This window comes from Gavia stellata, chromosome 17 (assembly GCF_030936135.1).
Source record: "Gavia stellata isolate bGavSte3 chromosome 17, bGavSte3.hap2, whole genome shotgun sequence".
In the NCBI taxonomy this organism is placed as follows: domain Eukaryota; kingdom Metazoa; phylum Chordata; class Aves; order Gaviiformes; family Gaviidae; genus Gavia; species Gavia stellata.
The window spans coordinates 16,285,944-16,306,716 of record NC_082610.1 but is presented as its reverse complement, the minus strand read 5'-3'; the positions used below and the strand labels follow the sequence as shown (position 1 = coordinate 16,306,716).

Sequence of the window (20,773 nt, the reverse complement as noted above, 5' to 3'; positions counted from 1 at the left end):
AAATCAAGTAAATTTTGTAACCTAGAAACATTAAAATTAAGTAAGATTAAAAAAAAAAAATTAAATGGCAACAGATGCTGTTCTTTTTTAGGGTTTTAGAATAATAGAAATAAAATTAGAAATAGGCAAATGGATTAAAAAAACCCCAAACCTTCCTTGAATTGAAACTGCTAAGTCTGTACTAACCAGCCATAGATTTGTCAGGTGGGTAACATCATCCCTCTCATCTCTCTATGAGGCTGTGGCTTCAAAGAGATTGTAAGATGTTCTGGGCAGACATCATATCATCCTATGTATTTCTGAACAACTCAGACCAATGAAGTCATGATTCTGCATGGCTGCTATGATTTTTTTTTTTTCTGGTGATGGTTTTTAAATTTATTACTTCTGAAGTCAGAGTGACAATTCCCAGGAGTTATTTGTGTGTGCCTGCTCCCACCTCAGCTGATTCGATAGGGACTGAACGTGGGACTTGGTGTGAGTGGTGAACACTTTCTAGCTGGCTTGGCAAAGGCTTCTTTGGACAGGACGCAGAGAAGACTGTACCATGCTTACTAATGGGTTATATAAGGATTTGCAGTAACATGTCCCTTGATGGGAGAAAATAGGAATAAAATGGGATTTTAGGAACTATATTAATAATGAATGATAGAATGGTAGTTAATAGATGTCTATCTGTAATTCCATTGTACTACAAGTGCAGGGGAAACTTCATTTAATGTGGAAAGATTCTCATTTTTCCAGAGCTGTAATGCAGCGTGCAGTTAAAATTAGGCTGTCTCGTTAATTGTCAAAGTATATGGTGAGAATTACTGCAGCCAGCTTCAGTGCAGGATTAGATACGCCTCTGCAGGGGAGACCTTGCAGAAAGGCCCAAGGTGGGAGAGCAGCTCCATCAGGGCCCCTTTGATGAAGTCTCTCCCTGGGGAGAGGGGTGCCTGTGGGTAGGGGAAGGCGTGTGGGGCGGCTCTCCTCCTTCTTCTCCCTACCTGCTCACGCTTGGCAGAAGCCCCCAGAGCACTGTCTGTGGAGCTCCCCTGTGCGAAGTGTGTCCCACCTCAGACAGCTGCAGAATAAGCTCCCCTTGTGAAGGGCGATGAGCATCTGTTCCCACTCCTGTTTCCCCAGTTCCTGAGCTTAGCTGTACCGGGCCAGGGTAAAGGATGAGCAGAAATCACCCCAGCCTCTAAGCCTCGAGACAGTATGGTTATTCAGGAACTAGGATGCCATAAGCCTTCTCGTACCTACGGGATGTAGTTTATGTAGAGAAAAATCAGTTTAAATGAACGCAGCAAGGTTGAAATGCTCTGGAATGTACAAAAGAAAGCTGGAAGAAATCCCTTGGGAGTACCTTTTTCCACATCTCTTCCCCACTATCCTTTTTCCTGTCTCCTTCTCAGTGTTGGAAACTTGTCCTTCATAAATCACCCACTGAGGAAAGCAGATCCTTCTGCAGGATGGGGAGGGAGAACATGAGGGAAAGGTAAGTGAGAGTTTTGCCACATAAGCCTTTCCTCTTCCAGATCAGAGCTGTATAGCATATGCCAGGATGGCAAGTCAAGCTGTTGAGAACTTTCCATAGGACCCCAACCAGCTTTTATTTAAAAAGAGTAAAAATGTTTATTTGGAAGGACTACAAAAGCTTTCCTGAGGGTTCATTAATGAACCTTAACTGTCCAATTTCAATGTGAGCACTAGCGCAGAATCTCAGCTGAAAGCTCCTGGTTCCCAAACACTGACTATCCTAACAACTGTGAATTAACACAAACACCACCTTATCCTGCTGGGGAGGAAGAGAAGGAAGGGGGCAAAGATCTTAGATACCTGCAGGCCAAACTCCCCAGGAAGTCAGTGGGAGCTTCACTAGTGTAAGAACAGCATGACCAGACATAAATATAAAGGAGAGAGGATGCTAAGACAGTATTTTTCACACATTTGTGTACTGAGGGGCCTATGAAGTCTAATGAGTGCAGAAGGCAGGAACTCTGTTACAACATGACTCTCGGATATGCTGCTTTAGTGTATCTATGTAGCTTTCTGTGTGACTCTATTTCCCCCTTTGCATCTATTTACGAAAAATAAATTTGCAAAGTTGCCTGACAATGCAAAAAAGACAGTTCTAATAAGCTTTAAAGAAAAGTCTCACCAATTTAGGTGCACAGTATCTATTGACATCCAGTGATATTTAGCTGTCTGATCAGATGCTTTCGAAAATCCACCTGGATGCCTACATATGCACCCAGTACCTCTGTAAATCTGATCTTTTCCATGATCTTATCTTTCACTCTGTTCAGACCTCCAGGTACTAGACTTTGCCTCTGTTATCCAAATGTGGATTCTTCAAGTTACAGAGAAGTATGATGCCCCTTTATCTTATTAAGGTAGGTGTCTAAGGCAATCTGTGATTTGAAACAAGTTACCTTTTCTTATTACAGATTTAGAAGACGATGCGTTTTTTTAAAGTCTTTCACCTTTCTAGAAAGAACTACCTTATTTAAGAAATTAGTGTTTAGAAAACTAGCATTTAATTAAGCTCAGACGCTATTATTTTAACAAGAAACTGTTGACTATGTTGCACCTAAAGACAAACCATTAGTGACCGGGAGCTTAACGCTTTATCGAAGTAAGTTTAGAAATAGACAAAATTTGCAGAGTTAGATTATTTTGCCTGACATACACAAATGCTCTTCCAGTCTTCCCTGGCCATCTACAATGAGATCAGATGTAATTTAGTATGAGTTAGGTGAAGCAAAACAGTGAAATATACTTGTATTTGTAAGCAATGTCCATCAAAATCCTCCAAGAATGGCTGGATTTGAGTAAATGCTGAGATTTCTGTAGACAGTTCCTAAACATTCACTGAATTAGTGTACCAGAGAACACTAGTCCAGAGAAATCTTGCTTTATTCAGACATGCAGGTTTTCATTTAATCTTAATATTCATATACCGTGTTCCTTTTACTTGCCCAAGTGTAACAGTATAATGGTTATGTAAACTGATGCTTCTATTAAGATGTTATTTTGACATACATTTTGGTGCCATATGTAAATACCATACATGTATATAATAACCAATTAGGATGACAAATTTTTGTGATGTCTTTTTTTGACAAAATGGCAATGTGAATTTAAATTTTTGCATGACTGAAATTTGTAATTGAAAGTAGCGTACAAAATTAAAAGTGAGGTAACAGTGGATTTGTTGCCTGACTACTTAACTAATGATTGCTTTAATATACCATTCACTTGTTAATGATGCTATCTGTTATTTTACTGTAAATCAGCTATTGTGAGTTTGATGTCTTTTTGCAATGTCTGTGTTAGGTTACAGGAGCATAAATCAAACTCCCGTCTCTTTTTACATCCATAACCATAACATATGGCTTTTATTAGAAAATGTTAAGTGTCTTATAATGTCTTCTTAATGGACAGTGTGTGCATGTGTTGATGATGAAAGCCATCTTCCTTCATGCAAAATATTAATGCATATGGCCTACGTCTCCATAGATACAAGTTAAAGAATCATATTTAACCCATGAAATATTCAGTATACTCTTCAACTTTGCCCAGAATTCGTATTTCTCTAGTTTAACAATCCTTTAAGGAAAGAACAATTTAGAGGTAAATCAGGGGTTGAATTCTACCAGGTATGCACATGTAATTGTGAATAAATGGTATAACATCCACTGTAAAAAAAAAAAAAAAAAAAAAAAAAAAAAAAAAAAAAAAACACCAAAACACAAACCCAAATCACTTTATAAAATGCCTATTCCTAAATGAAAATACCCATAGAGAATTAGAAAATGGAATTCATTTCCTTCTAGAATTCCAGCTTGTACATCACAAAGACTCTTAATATTGGTTATGGATTCTGTCCTCCAATCTAAAATATCATAATGCTTCCAAGCAAAAGGGTGTTTTAGCCTCTGTTTGTATCCTTTTCATTGGGACAGCATTACCCATTTGGCTTTTGGACCATTCCACAAAATCTTGGACAAGCACGCTGCTTTGACTTGAAATGTGTTTTACCAACAGATTCCTGGGCACCAGAGAGAGCTGCTAGTCAAATCAACGCCTGCTAACGTTGGGCTTGATTAAAGGAAGCTAACTATGCCTTTTGAAGGATACCCTCCAGCCTTCCCTCTCCGTTTCCGTGTTCCTGTGGCAGAAATCAGGGATTTGAAAGCTGCAATTCAACATCATCCTTTCATCTCGTGGTAAATATTTTATTATTCCTTTATCCTCCATGCTGTTTAAAGGAATTCATTTAAAATATTAACTTCTTTGTTCAGGGAGGAAATCTCCAAAGGGTATGCAAACAAGAATCTTTAGAAATGCAGCAAGATAGAACTCCAGGCTCTGCTCCAGCTTTCCCCATTCATTCAGTCTGCAGACCTGGCGGCTCCCTGCTGGAGATCTCTGCTCAGACCGCAAGTCTCCAGCAGCTGCTGTTCCACCACCCATTCATACACGACCAGCTCCCCTGTCCCTGCTCCCTGGACTTCCACTTCTCTTCCCTCCGTCCGTCCAATTTGCTCCCTAATCTGATCTCGCTTCTTTGATCCTCCTCAGGAACACTGATCATCCTCCCACACCAAAGCACTCATCCCTACCGAGGGCTGGCAGCAATTATGCTGTAACAAAGGTACATTTAAGAGAGGAGTAAAACCTATCCAAACCAATTCCTTTGTGAAGGCACTACCCTTCATCTATTTTCCTGCTTATCAATATGGGTATCTTGGGGGTTAATCCTGCTGCTGTTCCTGAAGGAAATGTTTTTCTTTCTTTTGACTTCAGGAGCGGAATCGGGCCCTAATTAATGTAATTATCCTCCTATGTAATAGTATGAAAGGTACCTACTTAGAGGAGTCGGGTGGCTGTTTAAGACCATCTTTATCCACAGCTACGCTGTGAACTGCACTAGTGTGCATTCCCTTTCCAAAACAACTGCAGGCACCAGGAGGGGAGGAGTTGTCCTTCAGTAGCCAGGCAAGAAACCTGTCAAACACAGTGTCCCTTCTACATGAATGAACCCTCTCCTCTGATTAATACTTTGCCTTTCCCACAAGGGAAAAGACAGAGTGAGGAGGTAAGTGAGCAACTGAATTACCCATTCTCAGAGAAGCATGATCATAAATATTTAACATGGTACGTATGAGAAAAGAGAAAGGAACAGACTCCCTTTCCAGTCCAGGCTGAGAAACTCTCCAAATCCCCTGGTCCCACAGGGACTGCCTGCTCCCGTGATCCTTTCTCCATCTCGTAAAGGGGATAGAGCCGTTAGCTCCTAAGAGAGCTGGACAAGGTGTCTGTCTTTACTGGGGGATGACTGACTGTAAAAGTCTGTGCATGGAGGGAAATTACCTGGTATAATGGGGATCTCCCTGGCCCGTGAATGGGACCCTGCCCCAGGCTGTGGGGTTTTAGGAGCCAGTTGGAGAATAAGGGTCTCTAGAAGGCTACATATGAGTACACAAGCTCATGCCTTGGTGTCCACTCGTGCCCCATGCATGGGGCCTGCTTGAGAGCGTGGGTTATGTCCCCATAGCCCGTGCCTGATTTTTGTATGGCCACACACATGGATGGCTGCTCTGCTCTGACAGTGGAGATAACCCTGATGATGCTGGGAGGAAGTGGGACTGAAGGGAGGTTCGAGTGTTTTGATGAGGGTGCTGATAGCGTAGCTTACCCTTGCATATCTGGAGGAGTAGGGATCCTCAAAGAGCGCCCAGATGCGGGGCTGCCACCGTCTCCAGAAGCCCCCAGACCTGCCATCTGGGGAGTCACTAAGTGCTAGGCGTTTTGTCATCTCCAGCTCCTCTTCACCATCACCAGAGTCTCCGGTGCCATCTATGTCTCCGTCCTCGGCACTGCTATCCAGGGGCGCCCCACCAAAGCTGTCCAGAGCCTCTTCGGCGTCGCGGTGCTGCCGGTAGGTCATCCAACAGCAGGGCTCCACATCGGTCTCATCGATGCCCCAGAAGGCCAGCTCCTCCTCATACAGCGGCCCGCACACGTCCGCGGGGCAGTGCAGCTTGCCAGTGCGGTAGTAATTCAGGATGTGGGCAAAGACGCCCGGGTGCCGGTCGAAGAAAAACTCATCCGTGCGGGGGTCATAGTCGAAGTGGCTGTGGGCATCGGGTTCGGCGATCCAGGCCAGCCGAGTGCCGGGCAGGGTGCGTAGGGTGCTGCGGTAAGTCTGGTGCCTAGTCCCTCCCACGTTGATCACAATGCGGTCGCTCTCGTCGCCCTGGCCCATCTCGTCTCTTATTAGGCATGTCGCAGACTCATCCAAGCAAGCACGGCAGGCAGCGAGCCCGTAAGGGGACGGCTGCTCGGCGGCTGTCGGTGCCTAACCCCAGCCCCGATCCAGGCCCGCGGGGGCGAAGGGCCCCGGCCAGCTCTGCTCCCCGGGGGCCGCTCCGAGGGGAAGCCGGTGCCGGTGGCTCCCGGCGCTGCACCGCCTTCGTCTGAAGTCAGACACTCGGGAGCCGTGGTAGCTGCAGCCGCGGCGGAGGGGCAGGGGCAGGGGGGGCCATGCTCCGGGAGCGCGGGCGCTGCGGTGCCGGGGCGCGGGGACGTGCCGGAGGGGGAGGGCCCTCCCCTGGTTGGACGTGGCCAAAAGCACAAAAAAAAAAAAAAAAAGGGAAAAAAAAAAAAGGGGGGGGGGGGGGAAGGGAGAAAAACGGCGGCACCGGCGCTGCCCACAGGTGCTCCGGGCGCGGGGCTGCGGGGCGCCGGGCAGGGGCCGGAGGTGGGCGCCGGAGCCGGCTGCAGCCCCCGCGGGGGTCCGGCGGGGCTGTGCCCGCGCCCTTCCCGCCGGTGCTGAACGGACAGCGCCGCGCACCGCCCTCCCGCCGCGCCGCGCCGCCTCCGCCCCTGCGGCCGGTCGGGTCGAGCGCGCTGCCGGTGCGGGCGGCGGGGACCGCGGCGCCGCCGCTGCCGCTGCTCCTCCCGCTGCCGCCGCCGCTGCCGGGCGGCTCGGTGCAGCCCGCCCGCTCGCCGGACAGCGCAGCGCAGGCGCGCTGCTGCCGCCCTGCCGCCGCTCTCCGGGTCCTAGCGCCGGCTGCGCTCCGAGGGCGCCGTCCCCGGCTCCCGCCGCCCGGGCCCCCTCAGTCCCTCGGCCGCCACGTCGCGTACTTCCTTGCCGGTGCCGGGGCAAGGGCTCCCTGCTCCCGTACCCCCGGCTGGAGGAAGCGCGCCCTCACCCTCCGCTCGCGTCCCGAGTAACCCGCCTCTCTCTCAGCGGCGCGACGGTCGCACTGAGGATCCCCTTCGGGAAGCGTTGGGTTTCCCGGTGCTGCCCCGCGCTCGGCTGTGAGTGACCAGCGCTGTTGAAGTCAGTCGTGGCTGCTCTCGTCCTTCGTGGACTGGACTCACTGAAGGGCAAAGAGGTAAAATTCAGGATCTCCCCAAGCATAAATTTCTCACATCACGAGCGGGATGCCCAGGGTTTGTGTTTCCTACTGCATCGCGCCTTTACGTGGTCCCACACACCTGCTCCGTTTCTCCATCTTCTATTTTTCTACTATTCACTTGTTTCTTCCCTAAAGCCTGGGTTGGTAGGAGGCTGCAATTTGGGTTCATGTTGTTTATTCTTTTTTATTCTCGTTAATTCGCAAAGAACTTCAAGGGAAGCTTCACATATACAAAAAAGAACAGTTCCTGCCCTGTGAGGAACTTGAAGGACAGCAAGGAGATGGTTGTGTGGAAGGAAAGAAACAGAGGTATGTAGATATGTTCTGTATTTTGTTTTATTTGGTGCCAGTAACGCAGGAGGAGTGGGCCTATGAGAGAGCCTGGAAAGCTGAGCTGAACCATAGGAGGTCACCTGGTGATGAGCGGATGAGGTGGAGAAACATACGATTGAAGGGTGTATGGTTGAGGAACGCTGCTGGAGTAGTGCAGCAGCGGGAGGGACAACACGATGCTCAGCAGAAGAGGGTAGACTGGGGGAATGCAGTTAGGTTGTGCCTTGAAGGAGGACAGAGATTTGGATGTGCTGGAACAGCAAGTGAAGAACAAGTGGAGGGTTGCCAAGGAGCGAGTGGTGTGGTCAGGTTTGTGAGAGGAGGTGTTTGGCCATCCACAGCTTCCTTGGGTTGCAAAGGAGCATTGCACATGTTTGGGATGTAGAGGAGAGAGCTTTGCAATAGTTGTGGTAGGATATACCATAGAGGACTAAACAGCAGATTTGTCTGTGAAAATGGTAACAGATTGGTCTTGAAGCTGGTGGGGTAGAAGGACGGCCCAGGAGCTGGCTGCTGTTTGTGCGTGACTTGTGGGAAAAGGGGGGGAAGATAGTGGAAATGGGGAGTACATTACTGCTGCAACCTAGCACTTCAGCTAGCATAAACTGATGACAAAATCTACAGGAGGAGATGCTAGACAGCCACTTGAGCATCAGGATTGAATAGAGGGAGAAAGGTTGATGATAGAGAGAGAAATCTGAGAATCGCAAGCACAGAAATGCTATCTAAAAACCTTAAGAATTGCCAGACAGAGGGCACAAAGGGAGAAGACTGTAGGTCTGTGACCCCAAGCCTGGCATTAAGAAAGGAAAAGAGGATGATGATTCATTAACAGAAATAATACAGGTGACAATTATTTTGTAATCATAGTAAGTCACTACTTTTGGTAATAATAGATCTGGGATCAATGGGAAAGCACTGTAGGGTAGTTTCTGAGAGTTACGGAGGCTGAAGAAGGTAGGTGACCCAGGAACAAGGTTTAAGGACCTGTGAATCCCAAGCCAGTGGGGTCTCCTGGTCACATCCACAACTGTGGAGGCTCTTTCCCAGCTCGTTAGCTCCTACCTTCCATGTTACCTTACCCCACATCAGTGATTCCTCTTCAGGAATTTCAGTGTTGAGATCTAAGGTGACTGTGGGGATGAAAGGGATATCTTGCAGCTTCCGTCGCTTCAGTTTCCCTTCTTGTCTGGGCATCTGCAGGAGGGTGGTACAGGACCTTAGAAGTCATCTGAAAGTATATGTTAGAAAGCGGAAAGCTTGTTTAAAGATAGTTTTCATGGACTCAGGTGGGGAGGCCGTGCTTAAGTGACCTGTGAGGTTTCTTTGAAAATACTAAGGGTGTAATTGATAAAGGAGTGTTGGTAGACACAGAAGAGTTGGATATTTCAAAAGACGTGTGAGAGGGTCCCACATCAGAGATTGATGGGCAGGGGGGAGCTGTGAGATCTGGAGCAAGATAGCTGCTGAAATGGGAAGCTCTCTTAGAAGTATAAGTTGGAAAATGAAGTTTATACGTTATTTTGATGTGGAAAATGAAAGATAACATCACATTTGAAGCTTATATTGAAGTTTGAGAGGAAAAGTATTAGAAAATAATATCTTTATTAAACAAGTATAGTCGCATGAAATAACTGTTTATTAAGACATAAAAGACTTTACTTTGCACTGTAGATTATAGCATGATTTGCATTTGTTTAATTAGTGATAGTTGATGCCGCCAGATAAGTAGTTGCGGATTTACACAAAATGAATGTCTTAAGTCAGTCCAGCAGGTGCTGTGTATCAGCAAAGTTTTGCTTTAAGCCTGCCATATAGTGATGTAAAATTCTGGTTTAATTTTTAAAAATAATTTTCCATAATTGGAAATGTTTGGACTATGATAGGCAAAACAAACCAAGTAATTTTCAAATACCTAATTTGCGGACAAAAAATTTCCATAGAAGTTTGGTTAATCCCAAACTGTATAGTGGCACTTCTGCCCCCCTAGTCCCACTGAAAAATAACAATATTATAACTATTTTTTATTCTGGTTTATGTTTGACATTTTTAAAGATTCTTTTTGGCTGCAGAATAACTGCTTATGCAGACTTGATATCTCAAACTAGAAGCCTCCACCTTCAGCTGCTGGGATGCTGAAGGATCTCCCCTCACTCTGCAAAGAATTCCAAGGCTATAATGAGATTCTATAGTCCTCTGTCTATGTGAGATGAACATATGAATGAATTTGCCACAGTTAGACATAGCTACATTCAGTCTTTTTGGTTTCAAAATAGCTGTGTGTCTCCTCTATGCCTTTAGACTTGCCTTAGAGACAACACAGTAATTTGCAGAGGCAGGATCATGCATTTGGTCACTCATATAATGCCATTGACTTCAGTGGAGTTAAAGAATGAATAAAATGAATGAATGAGTGAAAGTTTAGGTCCCTTGTCGATGAATGGAGAGCAGTCCTCTTTATACTTCCCTGCTGGGTGTCTTCTCTACACTGGAAAGAAAAGTTAGGCAGGGAGGACTTAATGTGAAGGTGGATGTGTACGTCCAGGAATTCTTTAGCTTTTCTGTGGTATCCCTTGTCATTTTAAGCTAAATTAGTAATTAACCTTACTATGTTTTACTTGCTAAAAAGAACTAAACCAACTTTAATAGTGCTGGGAGATGTCTGTGGGAGACATGGCATTAGTAGGTTGTTCAAATAGTTCACAGTCTGTTTGAAAAAGGATTCTGATACAGCAGCAGCAGGTAATGTTATCAGGAATTCTTAAAATGCATTAAAAGACATTAGACTTGGAATTACATTTTGTGTCCTCAGCTGATTCTCACAACCAGTGAGAGTTTTTGAGGATCATCTGCCTTGAGCTGGGGCTGACCAAAACCTGGCACAAGTGAGGAAAATACGCTGTAGAGTTTAGAAAGGCCTTTCTAAAGGCCTCCTTTGTGGGAGCCTTCTGGGAGGCCAGAGTCGTACAGCTGCTGCCCGGCAGAGTATATATGCGCTTTGAGCAGTCCTGTTAAAGTCATTGGGTCTACTTGCAACCTTAGCTGTTCTTCTAAATCAACATTTTTAAAGGTGACAGTGGAAGAATAGCTTTAAGCCATTCATCTATTTTAGTTTTGAAACTACTGCGTAACAGAAAAAGAGAGTGAATCCCCTTACTAATTTTATCACTTGTGTTAGGTCACCCCCCATCTCCTGTATTCTGATGACACAGGAAGAGTTAAGTCCTTCTTTCACCTCTGTATCTGGTGTCCTGGGATCACCTTTGTTGCCCTATGCTTCAGCATCCCCAGGGTAATAATATATGATGAAAGGCAGGTTGTCTTTCAGACAGAAGTCTAAATTCTGTCTACAAAGAAAAAAATAGCTTGTGGGTTCACATGCTATTAATTTGCTCATCCAGCTGCTCTCTACTTACTGCTTTAGCTGAAAACGGCAGTGATTTCTAGTCTAACTCCAAAGGGGCTTTCTTCTCAACGCGGGGGAATGACTGAGCATATATTCCCTAATACTCCTAAACTTAGTAACTCATAACTTTGGAGTAAAATTTTAACTTTTTTTTTTATTTTTATTTTTGTATGAAAACATTTTACCACTTACGGAAGATGCTGGATTGGTAGACCAAAATCAGAGTGTTGTGTAGGTACAGAAAGCACATAGGGAAGCTTTGCTGTATGCTTTGGTGCTTTACTAGTATAACAAGAGTATCTCATTCTGCACACTTCTTTAACCTCTTCATTCACTGAGGTTACCAGTGAGGATACCAACAGGGGTGACAACTAACAAAGCACTCACTCCTGACATTTAAGCCTACCTAGTCTGAGTTCATCAGACAGTTTATATTCAAGGAAAAGGGTTATTATGAAAAACTTGTTGACCAATTCTAACAAATGCAACAATATAAAGAAGGAAAAGAAGTGTTCAGAGAACCTGGGACTTTGTGTGCAACTATGAATACAACTGGAGAGCACATTCAAAAATGTTTTAAAGTTGGAGGAAGCTGACAGGGAGAGATTTGTTTGTAAGGGTTGTAATCTCAAAACAAAAGGCAGCCAGGGCTGGAACACCAGTTTTGCAGTGCTTGAATGCTATAATTCAGTCTGTGCTCTCTTGTATTAAAAAAATTCGTGACAACTCAACAGTATTTCAATGCAGTTCTTTATCAGTTTTAGATTACATGATGCTGTGAATTGCTCTATTAATATTGATCCTTGTAAATCATTTGGTTTGAGGTCTTCAGCTGGAAAGCTGTGATGCATTTCAGCTTGCAATGTACTCACTTTGTGCTTGAAACTCATTTAAAAAGAAATCAAACTGCAATTGTATAGATGATACTACTTTTCTGAAAGGTTAGATATACCCCTTTGAACTGTCAGTAGTTGGACGAAAGCCTTCCATGGGAAGAACGAGAATGGAGGAGAAAATAGTTGGTTGGTGCTTGATGTTGACTGAGGGACTCATAGAGGTGCTGCATGCCTGAAGAGCTGTGTAGCTCACAGCCTCATTCAATGAAGTCATGCTGCCTTTGATGAGAGTAGCCAGAGCAGCAGAAGTTATGAGTGAATGCTAGTTCCTGTACTTTTGTCTAGCTAGGTTTTTTTTTCCTAATTACCTAAGTTTTGCTTGAATATGTACTTCATTTTCATCCATGTTCTTCAACTGTTGCATGGCTTTGCTGCAAGCTGAGAAATGCTTGCAATGCTCTGCCTGCTGGGTTGCATTTTGCTCTCCGTCCATTTGTACTGGGCTACATTTGATTGTGAGTGAAGGTTCTTTTTGTTTTGCAAATCCCTTTAGAATCCTTCAGAAAGAGTGCTGGTGTAGAAACGTGAGTGTTGCACAGATGTATATCAAACTGTGAGACAAATGGAAGTTGCTCTGGAAAAAAAATGGAAGTAATATTGTGATATGTTAGACATCATCATGGGTCTTTACTCCATCAACTAAGAGAAACTCCCACCTAAATCCGTTTGGTTTTGCTGAAAATTTATGGGAGATGGAACTGAGTAAATGTGGCAACGGGGATGGTGCACACGAGCAAGGCGAGGTGGTGGAAGTAGTGTTCTGCTGCTTGCTAAGGGATTAGGGAGGCTTCCAAACTGCCTTCCCTGTAGGGAAAGAGAAGATAGCTCCTTCCTGGCAAGAGGGACAGTAAGCACTGCACACAACTGTTGAGTTGTCTGTCTTACACCCAGCACCTGCTTGAATCTAGCACATAGCTGGACTGGGTCAGGCACCGTGCTTCTCTGGGAGCACATATATTGATCTGAAACAGAGTGAGTTTCTAGGCATACTTTAGCCAAGGCTGTAGTAAAAGTGTCAGGATTTGAGGCATTCCCCAAAACAGAAATAATTGTTCCTCAAGAAATCATGGGGCTAAATCACAGCAAAATCTACTTTAAGCAACTGAGATTAGGCATACAGCTTGGCTAATGTGCCACTTTGTTACAATGTGAAGTTATAGAAAGGGTATAGATTTGTCTCTTTTCTTCGTGCTGATCTAGGCATGATCCAGCAAAACAAGCAGCTGGTGACAAGGAAAATTCAACTTACACAATTGGAAGATTCATGTCAAAGCGTAACAAAAACATGCTTATGGAAGCTGCTAAATATGTGTTACTGTGAGCTGAGTGCAGTCATCCTGAAGGCTCTAAATCTACATATCCAAAAGAGTAAATGAGCGCACATAGATCTGAACTATTTAACTCTGACCATGTGCTATAACTAGAGTTTCAGAAAAGGCTAGTGATTTGGCTTTATTTTATTAGATGATTTGTTCTGGGGAGTCCTAAAAGGTCCTTGGCTTTCTGAGACTGGCCTAGTCAGCTTTTTCTGAAAACAAAACTCTGCTAATGCTGTCACTACATTTTCAAAATCTCAGTCAGTTTGCAGGTGCATGAACATAGCAACAGACATAAACACATAGATACAGACATATGTATTTCACATATACTATATACAGAATACAGAACAGGAGGTGCTAGTCTTTTCTTGAACAAGGCATGCAGTTCTCAGTGCCTCAAGTATATCTTTTTCATTTAACCACGAAAAAAATTAGGGTCTGTTTCTGACTGAGGAGTATAGAATATGCTCCATTTTATACAATATATATGCCCAGCTATCAGCTGACTATTTCTCTAATACATCAAAATAATTAGAACATTTCTTTCTTCTTCTTCTTTCTTCTTCTTTTTTTTTTTTTTTAAAACTGAAGTGAGAACTTTGTTTTTATTGAATGATTCACTTTCCACCACTGTTATTACTTCTCCAGCCTACTCTGAGTTTGCAATAGTGACTGAAATGTTCTCAGACAAGCAGATGGGAAAATGGCCTGTAAATCTTTATTGTTATAAACAGTTTGTAAAATTTTGGGTGTTGAAAGGTAAGAATGGTTCAAATACTCAACAATGCTGACTCAAAGATTTAAAGCATTGCTTAAATCCCTTGATTAACCCAGCTTCTCAATGTTTGACATGAATCAATAACTCTGAGATGTCTTTGCTGTTCTCTAGCTTTGTAAATATTTATGCAGCCAGTCCCATGAAATATGACATTTAATCCTGTTGAAGTAATTCTTTGTATGCTGTATATGAAGAGACATAAAGTGTAATAGCTCCAGTGATGCTAGTTAAGTAATTGGCACTACGGATGAAATCTGCTGTGTTTCTTTTGTAAATAACCAAGATTTATACAGCGTAAGCGTGAGTGAATGGAAAGCAAAATCCACCTTCTGTCACAAATCTTGGGCCAGCTGCTGGGAATGCGGATTTCCTGATCCTGGCTTGTGCCTGAGCCTGTGGCTCAGCATTAACAGCAGCCTTTTGTTCCAGTTAAACGAGGTGCTGAGAGCTAGATCAGGGCAAACAGTGAAAAGAGGGCACCTCTATTAGCTTGTCCTCAGCCTTCCCTTTCTGGGATGTACTATAATGGTCCGTGCACTCCAGGGAACAGGAAGATGCTCTACCCAGTTTCCAGGACCTGGGAAAGCCTTCTGTAGGAATCTCAGTGCAAAAGGGTTGTACCAGCCCTCCAGATCATGCCTGGGATTCCTGCTAACATGTAAGACTTGCAGCAAGTTTGCATTTAAACCGTTTAGCTTACAAAGCACAGTGATATGCTTGTTCCTAAGACACCGTACTTTTCATCATTATCTACCGATTCAGTCTGATTAATTTGTAGATTCTGCCAGGTTTTGCAGTTGTACTCCTTGCCTCTTAGTTATTCCAAAAGTAGAAGGGGTTGGGGAATAAGGAGGAAGCAGAGAAAGATCACAGTGGCACAAGATGTTCAGAGTAGGCCAACAAGTAATCGGAAGTGGATCTTCTTTCAGATATGCTCCATTCTCATGCAAAATTGGACCTTTCTGTGCTTCTAGGATGGATTCCTATCCTATAAGAGGGCCTACAATGGCATGTTGATTGGCTTTCCTGTGAAGGGATGAGAGAAAAGTAGTGCCCAGTTCTCAAATCCATAATAAAGGGCTTCTTTCTCTTAAATTTTTCAGACTATAATAAAAAAAAATATATTTCTACAGGTTCTTTTAAAATTATCCTCTACCTTATAAGCATTCTGCCTGTTAAAAAGTGGAGGAAAAGATTGCATTCTGTGTTATATATTTAGAAGTATTTTAGCTTCTTATTTGCTTTATCACGCCAAACCCCTTAAGAACCTTTCAGTATATGAAAAGCTCTTCATGCACCAGTACTACAGTGGTGCTGTGCTTCTGCAGCTCAGTTTGACCACTGCATAATCCAAGCAGAGAGTTGTACGCTCAAAATAACAGTGCACCACAGAAAAAGTGATGCGGGAAGTCAGTGAAATTACTGTCAGTTTTCCTGAGTGTATGCTTATACAGCCCTTAGGAGGTGTTCTTGCTGATATATCCACAGATACATATAATTCTGGTTGGGACAAAACCCAGATGATTGCATTTGGATTACTAATGAATTCTTCTTGAGCTTTGTTTCCATGTTATGTTACATTGCTTGTCTTATTGACTATTTCTCCCCTCCCAAGCTAAGACTGAGTAGGATCTGGAGAATGCTGCTTATATTTAGGGATGTACTTTGAGGTGCTTTGAAAGAAAAAAAATTATGTTTATGGACAAAGTTTTGCATTTTCAGCCACACCTGTTTGAAGGCCCAAGAGATTTGAAGAGGATTTAGTCCAGTTGGAAATCAGGCTAGAGATGGTATATCAAAATATGAATCAAAACTTTCAGAGCTGAAAATATAAAACTAATTATCATGGTTAAGAAAAAGTAAAATCTTTTAATTCACTCTGGCCAATTAATGTCAGTCTTTAGATAGCAAGTTAACAAGTACATAAATAGCAATGTGACAAATTAATAGAGGAGCCTTATGTGCATAGACATCTGCTCAGCCAACTGAAGTTCCTAAAGGTTCAGCTACAAGCTTGGAAACATAACCACTGGTGTCTCAAATAGAAGACATGGAAATAGATGTTATTTTTGATTTTTTTCCCCTCTTTCTACATTGTGTGGTATACCACAAAAAAACAAACAAAAAAGGCCACAGGTAATGGTCATGGTCATGGAGTGCTTGAAGGGTTTATGCCTTCACTCGCCACAAAGCAAAGACATGTCAAAGATACGTTGCTGCAGCTATAAAACATACATGCACAAATCACTACATGCCTAGCAGCTGTGAGGATTAAGTGATCTGATCAATCTTTTCTGAATCTCTTTTCAATAATGATTATTTGTCCTTAAAAGGTGGAATAATGTTTCATCATCTGCATCTGAGGAATAGCTTTCTTTTTGCCTTTGATGCACAGCAGAAATCAGAATTCTTATTGCAAAAAGAGGTTGGAGAGCAGACGAGGCGTAATGACAGATTTAGGTAAAACATGAGCAGCCAGCTCACAAGAAGAGAGTTCAGTGTGTAACAATCTTCCTGCTCTTCCCTAGGGACCGGGCAGAACCATTCAAGAAGAAGCAGATGGAAGCAGCTGCCAATAGATGAGTACTGGAAAGAATTAAAGCCACTGTACTTGCTGGAACTTGGGATTTTGTGGTGGCCTGAGTTTACCCAATGACAGGTATCTAAGATTTTGAAACAGACAGCTATCAGTCATTTCTTAGCTACGAGAACCAGAAAAAAAACTATTGTGGCACAAAAGACCTGTACAGGTCATTCTCTGAACAAGCCACCAGAGCTTATTTCTCAGAGAAGTCCCGTGGTGAGAGGAATCTTTAAGTTGTCGTTGCTCATAATACTAAAGATAAAAGAACACTGCTAATGTATTTTTCATGAATATGTTTATCCCATAATTCATTCACTCAAAATGGTGGTTTCTCTTGACCTTGAGCTAACATTTAACAGGTGGGGAAAAGATAAATTTAGGAAATCCAGTGATGCAATGCTGATACTTTTATGTCTTCTTGCATATTTTCTAGCATACCTTGAAGAATAATAAATAGCAAAAGCTAAAGTGTCCTTGGCAAACAAACAAACAAAATAGCACCCTGTGATATTTTTACGTTTGCTTCCCCTCACTACACACACTGTTTACTCCCACAGAGCTTGAAATATTAACCCAGCATGTTAATTTATTTCTTCCAGAGTTGCCCTGGCCATTGGATTTAACATCTCTCTTGGAAGTACTTCAAACCAAATGGTTGGCTCCATCGCTAGCTTTGTTAATTAGGCACATTACTTTGTTGTTTTTTTCGTATCGTTTAATGTAATTGGCATTTGTGAAGCTTTTGAAAGGCATGTTTGGGACTACATTTGTGCAGCTGGCTTTAAACTGCAAGCTGCTTGAAGTGTCTAGTTCTGAGGAGGACAGCCTTCGACAGCGTAGGGCTTGTGTGCTCAGCACATGCCATGCTTCCTTTCCAAAAGGAAGGAAGTGACCAGTATGAAACATGTTCCTCCCTGCCTACATTTGTATTTCTATGGTATTACATCCGTAGTGGGAGCATTACACGCCCTGTTTGAAGAATAGGACTTCCTCTACAAGCTGTTGTATAAATGCTTTGCTCTAAGATGGTCTTCATCCTAACCACCTTTAGGCAAGTCATAGGGATACCTTGCCATACAGGCACAAAAGCCTGTGTTTTTTCACAAAGAAGTGCAGCTTTGCAAGCAATGAATTGCTGTGGTAATTCCAACTGATAAGGGTGCCCGTGCTGTGTCAACTGCCAATAAGATTGATGAATTTACAGTAGGTGGGAATTCAGCTCATTGATTTCAGCTGTCTTGGTGTGAAAGGATACTCTGTACCTGAACTGAGGAAGAGTTAGATGTAAAAGATTAGGAAAAAAAATACGTATAGGCACTAAAGAAATTATGTCCAAGTCCTCTTTTTCATAGAAATGCTGCCCTCCAGTGGTCTGGGAAAAAAGCATACATATTGCTTATTGATTGCAATAACGTTTCCACTTACACTGCAGCAAGTAGCATTCAAATGTGCCTCTTAGTATGACAGGCACATGGATTGTCCAGGCTCCAGCCTCAGGAAACCCACAGGTTTCTCGCAAATGGCAGGATTGTAACAGCCTGCCCCACAGTGACAGTCGAAACCCCTGACTTCAAACAGAACCACATTTAAGAAAATGGTCACGAGTTGGACGAATGGGTCTCACAGGATGTTTGTTCCAAAATGCAATGGATTGTCACTGACAAAAAACCAACCTGGCCCGACAGTCAGTCAGACACAGAGTTCTGCACACAGCGGTTGTCGGTGAACCATGAGTATCCTTCTGTCCTCACAGAGCATGAATCCCAAGCCACAGATAAAACACAAGTTCTCCAGGTTTTGTCTTTCAGTCATGGCAGCCAAGTGCATTTGTTTTAGGATTCAGAAGTAAAGCATCAATGTGAAAGGAAGGAATGCTGTACGGCCAAAGCATAAGGTAGATGATCTTTAGGCGTGTCGCCTATATGCTTGCTTACCTTTCCCTCGCGTGGCTTCAAATTGTCTTCCCAAATGTGCAAGCTTGTTTCTCAGCTTGTCCTGTTCTATGCTTGCGTGTTAGGTGGGGGATACTGCGCATGCCGAGATGATTTGCAACCCACTGAGGGACTTGGCTATCAGGGAATTGCATTGTGGTCCCGCTGCCGTCTCCTGTTCCTGTGCATCTGCCCCACCTGCCTTCTGGTAAGCAACCCATCTCCTGCCAGACCATTGCTCGCAGCACAGGCCATACAGTGCCTTCAAAGACCTTCCATTTTTTCTCTCCTTTTGTCTTTTTTTACTTAAAACAAAGAAAAACAGGGTGGTACCCCAAAATCTGTGCAGTAATAAAAAACCCCCATACTGTTCCTACAATTTTTCTCTCTCTTTCTGTAGAAGGCTCTTGGTAGGGAAGAGCTTGGCTTTTCCAACATATTTCTCCTGCTGTTCCTAGTGTATAGGGCTCCAGGTGCTGACTGAAGACCGTGAATATTTTTGCTGTTTCCCCACCAACAAATTTTCAATTATTGAAAGACGAGAAAACAGAACACTGAATTCACCAAGAGACGATTGCAGAAAGAAATGCAATTTATGTCTTACCCAGCAGATGTTGCTGTTGGGCCAAAAAATGGCTCAAGGTCAGTTCAGGTGAGTTAGGGAGGACTGTGTTTCAGAGCGTTTCAACTGTTCCAGGATTTTATCTGGCATCTCCAGATCTGGTCCCTTGAGATTGGGAGACCCCCTTTTACAGCCATGGACTTGCAACACTAGGTGACTGTGCTGAGACACAGACTTCTGAGTGAATCTGGCTCGAAGCAGAGAGCTAACAACACCCCAACCACAGTCACAACCTCCTTCAACCTTCTGATAAAGTGGGTTATTGTCTGTCAGAGTTTTTAATAATTTTTTTATGAATAGTGGAAAGCTTCACTTCATATACAGTATTTGCCTCCCTATTGATGAATGTGGGATTATTCATCGAGTCTGACATAAAATAGCACGCTTGTTGATGTTGCTAAAATTCGTGTAGAAGATAAAAGTTATTGATGTTTTAGAAAATGTGAGTTCAATACCATGGTGACTGTATTGTTGGGAAAACCCTGAGGTTTTCTGTCATCCTGTGGTTACAGGATAGGTCAGTTTTCACTATTAAGCATACAATACTAAGGTCTTTATTCAGAAGTGTCTGTGTATGTGAAAGGTAGATTTCTGGGTCCACAGAGAAATTTCTGCGTTCCTTCTACTGGCCTAGGTCCCTTTATGCCAGACATGTTCCTAATTCCTGGTGGGACTTGGGTGGGAAAGGACTATCTGGAGGCTCTTCTGTATTACACTAAGGACTATTCTCTCCCTCATTAGCCCTGAAATCACAAATATTGACAGGAGAGCCATTGGTGTCCACTTAATGACATTTCCAGTTGTGCAACAAACATTTCGAGAAGGGAGTGTGCTGCATAGATCAAGGAGAGAAAGTCATGACTGTTCAACAGATTTACTGGAAAACAAGTGATTTGAAAGGCTGACGGCAGGCGAGCTGAGAAGCGTTAGTAAATTGTACTTAATGAGATACTCAGGTATGCTTCAATCCCACTGAAGTTGGAAGTTTTGCCACTGATTTCAAGGAACAAATTAATAATTTTTAAACAAAAGGGAAATATTAATTTCTTCTCATTAAGATTTAGGTGGTATGAGGTACAAATGTCTATTCCCTTTTGGATGTAGTTCTTCTGAAGACGACAATACCATTTTTTTGAGTAAAATGAGCAGGTTTTGGCCTTTGAACAATTTGACCCTTTCAAATATCTGCAAAATACAAGCTGTAAAATGAAAACTGTTTTTCTTTCCACATTCAGTTGGGTTTTGTAAGGTCTTTATCTTGTGTTTAAAATGACAAGTCATTTTAAAAGAGCAGCATCTGGTGCAAAGCAATTGCCAACTTAATATTTTTTTAATATTTTTGGATACAGATGATAAAATATTTTAAAAGGAAAAATATACTAGGAATAGTTCATATATTTCTTTTACCTGAAATTGAATTTTCAGTATGTGAAAAATTTCTGTAGCAGCTTCAACGATAATGTGAGAAATGGTGTATAACATCGTT

General features: G+C 43.1%; 1 protein-coding gene across 5 annotated transcripts in view; it reads right to left on the bottom strand.

Moving 5' to 3' along the window:
- Positions 1-6,274, bottom strand: part of KCNC1 (potassium voltage-gated channel subfamily C member 1) — a 129,081-nt gene extending 122,807 nt beyond the window's left edge. For 3 of the 5 annotated variants that reach the window (XM_059826161.1, XM_059826162.1, XM_059826160.1), the window contains exon 1: positions 5,690-6,259. In XM_059826161.1, the coding sequence (XP_059682144.1) occupies positions 5,690-6,259 (570 nt within the window). Of the gene's footprint in view, positions 1-5,689 lie in introns of all 5 variants that reach the window. The other 2 variants (XM_059826163.1, XM_059826164.1) reach the window with 1 other exon arrangement.
- Between the last annotated feature and the right edge of the window lie 14,499 nt (positions 6,275-20,773).